General features: G+C 37.0%; 2 protein-coding genes across 3 annotated transcripts; one reads left to right on the forward strand and one right to left on the reverse strand.

Annotated features, from left to right (window-relative positions):
• Position 1: 1 nt before the first annotated feature.
• nudt2 (nudix (nucleoside diphosphate linked moiety X)-type motif 2) lies at positions 2–3762 on the reverse strand. The gene is made up of 3 exons (XM_017492796.3): positions 3618–3762; positions 1646–1772; positions 2–1574 (listed from the first exon to the last, which is right to left on the reverse strand). Exons 2-3 carry the CDS (start codon positions 1767–1769, stop codon positions 1252–1254), a joined length of 447 nt encoding a protein of 148 aa, XP_017348285.1. The 5' UTR covers positions 1770–1772; positions 3618–3762; the 3' UTR covers positions 2–1251.
• A 451-nt stretch (positions 3763–4213) lies between these two features.
• rfesd (Rieske (Fe-S) domain containing) lies at positions 4214–8287 on the forward strand. Of its 2 annotated transcripts, none has more exons than XM_017492795.3 (4): positions 4214–4722; positions 6002–6162; positions 7467–7501; positions 7654–8287. In XM_017492795.3, exons 2-4 carry the CDS (start codon positions 6015–6017, stop codon positions 7912–7914), a joined length of 444 nt encoding a protein of 147 aa, XP_017348284.1. In that variant the 5' UTR covers positions 4214–4722; positions 6002–6014; the 3' UTR covers positions 7915–8287. The 2 variants fall into 2 exon arrangements, with proteins under 2 accessions (XP_017348284.1, XP_017348283.1); XM_017492794.3 differs by having other exon boundaries at positions 4369–4722; positions 7618–8287.
• Positions 8288–9262: the final 975 nt, after the last annotated feature.

Here is a 9262-nt window from a genome sequence, read left to right on the forward strand (position 1 = left end):
GTCAGTTTATGGTTAGGTTTAATGTTGTGGAATAGCCATGAAATAAATTAGTTCCTGTTATCATTTATTTCTTCAAGTTAATAAGATACTTGTCTATAAAATGTACAACATGTAGTTTGTTAATACATAAAACTAATCTAAGCCTTGGCAGGTTGCTGTGGTATAAGAGGAATAACACTTTGGGATGTAGAAAAATAATACCATTTGGGCTGGTAACAGTAACAATGCATTAAAATGGATTATTTTCTAATTGCCATTCCTTAGATATTTATATTCTACATTTGGGAATATTTGTCTGATGCTTGTACTTATATTTAGAGGAATAGAGCGTTCTTCGACGGAAACCCTGTTCACAGCATCTATTACATCGAACATAACATAAGTGGGATTGCATTTTCCTGTATTGAGAAAATAATTTGAAGCCTGTTTACTTGGAACTCACATCATAGAAGTCTAAAGGCAATTATTTGAGCATCAGTAAAGATTTTAATAAATTCTTCACGTATAAAGTAAAAGGGATTTAAACCTGTATGATACTTTTTTCCCCAGAGGGAAGGATTTGTTTGCGTTGCCAACATAAACACAAAAACATTACAACCCCAAAGTTGATTATTCTCCAGTAACAGCAATCTGCCATCGTTTACAATATTTTAAACACGAACATGTACGTTTTAGCCGTTTGTCGTTATGTTTAATGTTGTGGGACACCCACAAAACAAGTTATGTTATAACAGCTCAAATCAACTGTTCCCTCACCAGCATTTCTGGGTTGGTTTTTTTTTTTTTGGTAAAATGGACATGTAGACTTTCATGCTGGAGACCGTAAAGGCACATCAGGAAACTCCTTCCAAAAATGCTAAATAAACAATCTCCTCACTCGTCTATATGAACGATTATTACACACATTTGTAAAAGAATTTGTTTACGTGGAGTGTCCATGCGCAAGTCGTTACCTTGTAAACGGCCTGTTCATGATGAGCTGTTAGAGAAAAGGATTCAACACTTTCTGACCAATCAGACTTGAGCATGCAGTAGCACTATGGTATAAGATGAAACCTTCATTTTTGCCTGATGGGACAAAGCACAAAATCTCTGCTGAAGTGAATTACTTTTATTTGATTTGGAGCTTTGATAAAAACTACATAAGAACCCCATTATTAAGACACTCTTAGGCATTATAGCACATAAATTCCTCACATAAGTCTTGACTATGTATTCAATATATACAGTTTCTGAGATGTGGAGTCAGCATCACGGTTTCTTTTCTGCCTTCTCCAAAAACCGCTGCACGTTTTTAAGAGTGTCTTGTAGATCCGTGTACTTCGCAAGCCTGCACGCCTCGTCCAACTTGACCCAGCGGTAGTCTTGGTGCTCATCCGACAGTTTGACCTTTATGCCAGGGTCACGAAGCTCTGCCAGCCAATAGAGGACCTCCTTTTCCTTACCCCGCACTTGATAATGCAATCTCTGCAAAAAGCCATCAACCACACGCAGATGCTCTTGACCCAAACCCGCCTCCTCCTGAGTCTCTCTCCATGCGGTGGTCAGGTCATCCTCTCCAGGGTCAACATGACCTAAAGGACATAGAGAAACTGTAAGACCTGGAACGAAGCAGAAATCATACTAGATAGCACGATAGGCACACCTTTGGGTGGAGTCCAGTGGTGTTGTCCATATGAGGTTTGCAGGAGAAGATACTGGATGTTGTCTGGGGAAGGAGGATGTGCCAGGCGGCGAAATATTATAAAGCCACAAGCTCGGAGCGTCATGATCTTAGGAAAAGAATTCAAAATGGGTAGAGCTTTATCAAAGGGGACACGTACGCACACGATCAACAGTTAAAGGTCGGCCGAAGTGAGCGGAAGTTGTTCATTTGTAATAAAACAAATCTATGTACGTACTGCCCTTGTGTTTGATCTTTCCTCCAAAGTAATACCCCCAAAACAAAGGCACAAATCCATAAACACTAGTGCAAAAAGGGGAACCGTGATTGACAGGTAAGTAAACAGCAGTTCTGATTGCTCGGATATTGGTTGGCCACATTTGTTTCATCTTTGTTTACAGAGCTCAGGATGCCACAAAAAAAAACCCTGAGTATTTCTCCAGGATTTATATTTTATTGACAGATTCCGAAACAAAAAAAATGTGCAAAATATAACCCCAATTCCAAAAAAAGATGGGACGCTGTGTAAACTGTAAATAACAATGCAATGACCTGCAAATCTCATAAACCCATGTGTTATTCACAATAGAACACAGAAAACATCTCAAATGTTTAACATGAGGAAATGTTTGATGGCCACAAGTTTTTCGCAGATGGCTGAACCTCTGCCCATCTTTACTTCTGAAAGACTCTCTAAGATACTCTTTTTTTATACCCAATCATGTTACTGACCTGTCACCAATTAACCTCCAGCTATTTCTCGTAACTAACACTTTCTTTTCCAGCCTTTTGTTACCCCGTCCCAACGTTTTTGAGATGTGAGATGCGGCCATCAAATTCAATACATTTCCTCAGTTTACACTTAACACTTTATATGTTAACTATGTTCTATTGTGAATAACACATGGGTTTATGAGATTTTCAAATCACTGCATTACATTTTACACAGCATAACCCTTTTTTTTGGGGGGGGGGGGGGGGGGGGGGGGGAGATTGGGGTTGTATTACAAAAAAATATTATTCTGACTTAAAAATCACAAGTGATCACACTTTAAATGGCACCAAATACTCTCGTTTAGTTTAGCCCACATTATAGCAGGTGAAATGGATCTGTTTTGTTTTGTAATGCGCAGGGTTTCAAATTCAACTATAGAGGTTTTAAGAGCATTTGTAAATTTGGAAGACGTTAAAAACAAGTTACGAGAAAAAATCGTGTCCTGAAAGAACTCAAGGCTATGCAGTATAGGGTTGCCTAAGCTGTCCATCAATGGAAAGGGTCTTCATAAACCACTATTTAACCTTTCTTCAGTGGATATTCTCACCTGCATACTGCTGCTCTAATCATAATCTAATCACACAAACACATTATTATTATTATTATTATTATTATTATTATTATTTCATTTTACAGTATACAGATGTAGAAGAGTAATAATTTGTAATCTAACTATCCATTGTCACCCAGAAGAGGATGAGATCCCTATTGAGTTGGAGCTGTTTCTGGCTTGCTCATTAGGGATTTAAATCTACATTCAGATTTCTGTAAAGCTGCTTTATGAAACCACATTGTCACTTAGATGTTACTTTTGCAACACTATAAAAAAAAATACAGTTGAATTTGCTCCTAAAAATGCACATTTGAAGAGGTAAATCCCAGAGAGCCACTCAAAAGTCATTCCTTAATGACAAGTCAGGCAAACTGTCGACTGTCAAATAAAGCTGCTTCTAGGCTGCTGAGTGATCTGGTACATCAAAAACACCTGGAGACCTAAATATACAACGAGGAAAGGTTTTACACGATTTCAACCTGCTTACAACCTGCTTATTGATGCATTTAACAATAAACACTCGGCTAGCAGACTAGCATGAGCTAGTCTGTTTTGCTAATTCCTTTTTGTAAGAGTTTTGGTGTAGTCAGATAGGATTGTTTTTACAAATACAATAGTGTACTTACGTTAAAGTAGCTTCGCTGTACTGTAGATGAAACACGGTTTGCTTAATTCATGGACTAACCGCACATTTAGGAAATGTACTTCCGTGTTAGAAAACATCAACTGCGCAGATGCTGTGATGTATTGATGCGCACGAGTGCGTTATTTCCTTCGCTCGAATATGCGCACTTGAGTGTCAGATCTTGTGAGGGAATGTGTTGAAGCTTTCTGTAGTAGTGGCAGATGTGATTAATCAATTTCATATAAATAATTTTAGATATTGTGAGTGTAAGTGTTGTAATGAAATCACTTGTAATTAAAACCAACATTAAGTCTAAATAATAATGCTAATAATAATAATTTTAATGGAAACTGTAATGGTCCCTGTGGGTCTCTACTGGTAATTTGTTGCCTTCTATAGGTTCTAATGGATATCATGAAGGCACAATAATGGTAATGGTTTTAATGGTTAAGAGCTGATGTTTGTAATGGTATTTGTAATGGAAACAATAGAATTTTTATTGTTGTTGGGTTTTTTCTGGGGGGGGGGGGGGGTTCGGCATGGGATGGCATTTGTAATTCTGTAATTCCAAACATGAGTCGTATTTCGTAAGAGTGCAATTCTGACATATAGTGTCACACTATAATTTCAACTTGATAAATTATAATAAACTCTATAATGTACTACTTAAGCAAGTATCTGATTACACTGAGTTCTGATTGGCTGAGGAGAGATAAGTTACTCAAAGCCACTACTAGTGGAGTATAAAAACCTCATAGTGCCAGTGAGTACAGTGAAATTAACGTTCAGGACAACAAGGGATACATGGATAATTGATCAAAAAAATGTGTATGATGAGAAACATTGATTGCTATAGTCTATTTTATGCTAATTCAAGAGATAACAAGGTTATGACATTTATTTTATTTTCCCTGGATGTGCGTACGTGGAGGAAAACCCTCTGTGTTGAAGCAAGATAATGTCAGACAGGCGGAGAGGGTGATCTGTAGGGTTGATAGGGCTAACTGCTCTTCACCGGGCTGCTCTGATAACAGCTGCATTAGACCAGCCGAGGGTCCACTTACATTCATCATCCACTAATCCAGCAGGCTGTGAACCAATTACAGGTAAAAACAACTAAAATATTATTATTATTAATTATTGAATTAAAAGAAATCTGCATAATACTATGAATGATTGTAGTTTTGATAGTTTGTCAAGCTACTGGGGCGTGGAATATATACAGGGGTGGTATATAATTGAGGAATATACTTGTACTCGTACTTACATTTCCAAGAAAAATACTTACTTTTTCACTCCTTACGTTTTGTTTAGACCTCCAAAATACTCGAAATCTCAAATATTTCTTCGTCTCTGATCTAGCCAATGACTGGATGCTGTGCATCAATAGAATGAGTTCCCATGCATTTTTAATTTAAATTCATCAGTGGAGAAGAAGAAAAAGAAAATGAAAAATGCCAATTCATTTTCTGCTTTTTATTTTTTTATTTTTTTACTATTTTAATACTCTAGTTTCACTTGAGTACATTTTTGGCTGTACATTATCTCTACTTCTACTAAAGTATAATTTTTCAGTATTTCTCCACCCCTGCTTTGAAACTCAAAAATACTTATGAAACGATTACCCTTCAATACAATATAGTGATATTGTACTCTGTATATTGATCCCATTTCCATCTTAACACTATAAATAAGCTACTTTTAAGAGAGAACGTCTTATAAAAATACTCTGTGGTGTATTACTGGTGCACTATGGTATGTTATAACACATTATTTAGTGTATTAATGGTTTACTATGGTATGTTATAACGCACTATAGTCATTATACTCAGACGTTATACACACAGTACTACTGAGTTTACTGTGGTACATACTGTAGCTGTTATGTTACCAATAACACAACTAGGGTTGACATACCATACTTTTAAAAAAAAATTATGTTATATTATAATCTTTTGATCAGTTTCACTGCTTAAAAGGGACAGAGCTGGCAGCTCAAATAAGCATTTCTGTGGAAAGGAGAAAGTAGTATACTAAAATTCAGTGTTCTGCAGATTATTGCACCTAGTAGCAGTAGCCAATGAGATTAATTCCACTGCAAAAGAAAATACCTCTCGCCTTTTCAGTAACTAGAATTCAAATTAAATGCAATTAACCTCTAACTGATGTGTCAGCCATGTTATTCTTGAACCCATTCGTTGCTTACTATTTTAGCTGCCAGCCAAAACTGGATAAACCTCATAGAAACAATTATATGGGCGTTCCAGAAATTAGGCAACCATGAAATCTAGTAAAATTGCTTGTTTAAAGAGTATTTAAAGCAATATATATCTGCATATAAGGTTATAAAACAAGCATTCCTAATATGTGAGATATTCCCAACAGACGCTCTGCCACCATGTCCGAAGAGGAAACTGTACCGTTCTTAGTGGCGAACAAGAAGGAGCTCATCGAAGCCAAACGCACCAGCATCACCGTGGGGGACCGGGTCATAGTCGTCATTCATCACCAGGGAGTTTTCTATGCTATGGATGCGCACTGTTATCGTGAGTACTTCTTGTTCTGAAACTTCTTGCATTTGTATTTTTCCACTTGTTGATGTGCATCATGTTTTTTATTTATTTATTTATTTACTCACTTATTCTTGGAATTCAGTTGGACCAAGGTTGTATGCTTTAGAGCATGCTGTACTGTGTACATGTTTGCTTATGCTTCAGCAACCTTGTTGCTCCCTGAAGGATTCTGTGTTTCTGCAAGAATCTGATGAAATTAGAATGTCAATTAGGGGTGAGTGGGTAAGAAAGATTCCCACAATACAAGCTAATATTATGAAATTCTGTATATCATAGTAGGAAGTTATCATAGTATCATATCATAGTACATTTGTGTACAAAAAAAAAATGACAATACCCTTGGGTGATTCCATGACCGTAGTGTTATTTAGCCCTTGTTTTAAAATTTACATTTTAATTTTGAAAAAATGTATAATAATAAATTCCCAAGATTGAAGCCAAGGAAACGTGCGTTTAACCATTCAGCATTTCGGCCAACAAAATCTCATTCCCCCTGATTGGGGAGGGTCTAAGAAACATTCTGACCAAATTTTGGCCAAGTGCTGTCCATGCTCTAGCCCCACCGACTGGTCAAATCTGGGCCTAATTTGGAAGGACATTTACGGTCATAATTTTTGAACTGTGTGTCCCTGGCATCCCTGGATACCCTGGGTCGAGACAAGTTTAACGCACCCTATGAAATCACTATATCAATGATTGAATATTAAAAAAACAACACGTGTTTTGAAAATATGTTTATTATTAGCCTTAGACTATTTGGTGTGTCCCCATACAAGTTCCTGTGAATGAGTTACTATAGAAAAAAATAAAGCATTAATATAGTCCTGTAGATTGCTTTGGAGAGCTGCTGGTATAGAAAATTAATCAACACTTTCTGACCAATCAGAATCAAGAATTCAAGAGCGCTATGGTAAAAGTAATATAGCAATATACTTATAATTCTAGATTGCTATGTGGTTACAGTATTTCAGCTCACTTCTAATGTCAGGAAATATTTCGTCCAGCCATTTGGGTGGTCAGTTATTTATGTTTGCCACACTGATTATCGGTGGAGCTCAGAGTCAGATTTCAGGAAGGAAGTTGTTCAAAGTTGTTCTGGCAGGATTTTGCACTTTTATGTACATAAAGGCATCTGTTTGTATTATGTGATACGATATGTTGAGATGTTGGAACTCTCTCAAGGAGGTAGACAACATGAGGTTAGTTCTAGACGTCAAAAATACATATGAGTATGTATTAAAAAAGTTTATGTATTAATAAATCTCTGTTGTTAACAGATGCAGGTGGATCTTTGTTAAATGGAGATATTGAGGTGAGTTTTCATCAGCATCGGTTATCTTCAAATGCCAGACTCTAATCAAATCAGGATGGTTGGTTTTCTCAAATGGAAATTCCTCAATTTTTATTTTTTATTTTTTTTTAACGCAGGAAATTGACAACAAGCTTTGCATTGTGTGTCCAAAGCACAAGTACAAGATCAGCCTGGCAGAGGGCGAGGGGATTTACAACGCCTCAAATCCAAAAGACAAAGACAAGCCGCCTTGCTGGTTGTCCAAAGGCATAAAGCAACGAGTACACAAGGTGACTGAGGTGGACGGGAACATCTACGTGACGCTGTCCAAAACACCCGGGTGGATCGAGTCGGACTATTATCAGACTGAAAAGGGCAGAGCGGAGCTGAAGAAAGCAAAGGATTCAGACACGGACAAATCAGCGACAAGCTAATTGCCAGGAATGACCGATGAGACGAAAGTTTCTGAATGCATGAGGACGGATATTGAATGCTAGCTATCTTACTGATATTTCTTCATTTTAAAGATTGCCAGGACTGTTTAAGCATTAAATACATAAGGAATAAAACACGATAAGGTGTGCTGTTATAGAAAAATAATCACTGACCAGATGGTGTCATGCGGAAAGCTGTTACCACCCCGGAGTGGATTATTTTCCTGGCTCAGCATGCCCCGAAGTGTTTTATTCCTCTTATACCTCACCAATTTGTCAATGCTAACATTTATATTTCTATATATATAATATAATCTGTTTATGGTTAATTTAACGTTGTGGAACATCTCTGAAATAAACAGTCATTCTTTAACTAGCCTCTCTTTTTTCTTTCTCATCATACCCAGAAACCAAAGACCTCTGTCTAGAACACTTTCGCGTGTTGGAAAAGTTTAAGTTAGAGCTTTACCTTTGATTGTTACAAAGTGTTGACACTGGAGACTCCTTCCTGAAAATGCTAAGCCAACATCTCCTCATAATAAGCATCATAACAATGATGTCCTCCTAGGAAGAATAAGAACACTTTGCCATGAGAGGTAAATATAAAGCTGACAGACTTTTTGTAAGTGCAAAATAGACCAGTTCTAGTCCAGTAGATACCTACTGGTTTATTGTTTACTGTAATGACTCTGATCTCCTTTGCAAACACAACACTTCATTCACAATCGCCATTCTGAACCACACAACTGTCTTCTTGAAGTAATTGTATGTAATGCCACCGTAGTCTGTTCTAGCTTAAATTATTCAATAATTTTTGGTGTTCAGTACAAAGATACACTGATTAGCCGATACACTGATATTCTGATCAGCCGAAGGAGCAGTGCAAGGACGGACTGCCGTTTTATTCTGATTGCTGTTCAGACTGAGCTCCATGAGTGACATATTTTATCATAAAATACTAATCGTTCACCTTCACAAAGTTATTCTCTCTTGCACCGTAGCATTATTTTTCAGCTACAATATACAATGCTATTGGGACCGTATTTTAGAGACGGGACACAATACCTTTGTGGCTTTGAGATACAATAACTTGACCAAAATGGGCAAAGAGAATGATTTACTGGCTTTACAGGTAGTATTTCATTTTGTAAATATGTACAGTGCACTAATATTAAGTAATATACACATACACTCACCAGTACATATGCTTATTCGTGCAGTTATCCAATTATCCAATCGTGCGGCGGTAGTGCAATGCATAAAATCATGCAGAGACAGGTCAAGAGTTTCAGTTAATGTTCACATCAAAAAACATCAGAATGGGGAAAAGTGTGGATAGATTGGTATG

Source organism: Ictalurus punctatus, chromosome 18 (genome assembly GCF_001660625.3).
Source record: "Ictalurus punctatus breed USDA103 chromosome 18, Coco_2.0, whole genome shotgun sequence".
Lineage (NCBI taxonomy): Eukaryota > Metazoa > Chordata > Actinopteri > Siluriformes > Ictaluridae > Ictalurus > Ictalurus punctatus.

Coding starts and splice junctions, on each gene's coding strand:
- rfesd (XM_017492794.3), top strand. CDS start 6,015: ATGTCCGAAGAGGAAACTGTACCGTTCTTAGTGGCGAACAAGAAGGAG. Junction 6,163..7,466: donor TATGGATGCGCACTGTTATC/GTGAGTACTTCT, acceptor TGTTGTTAACAG/ATGCAGGTGGATCTTTGTTA. Junction 7,502..7,617: donor TGTTAAATGGAGATATTGAG/GTGAGTTTTCAT, acceptor TTTTTAACGCAG/GAAATTGACAACAAGCTTTG.
- nudt2 (XM_017492796.3), bottom strand. CDS start 1,769: ATGACGCTCCGAGCTTGTGGCTTTATAATATTTCGCCGCCTGGCACAT. Junction 1,575..1,645: donor CCACTGGACTCCACCCAAAG/GTGTGCCTATCG, acceptor TATGTCCTTTAG/GTCATGTTGACCCTGGAGAG.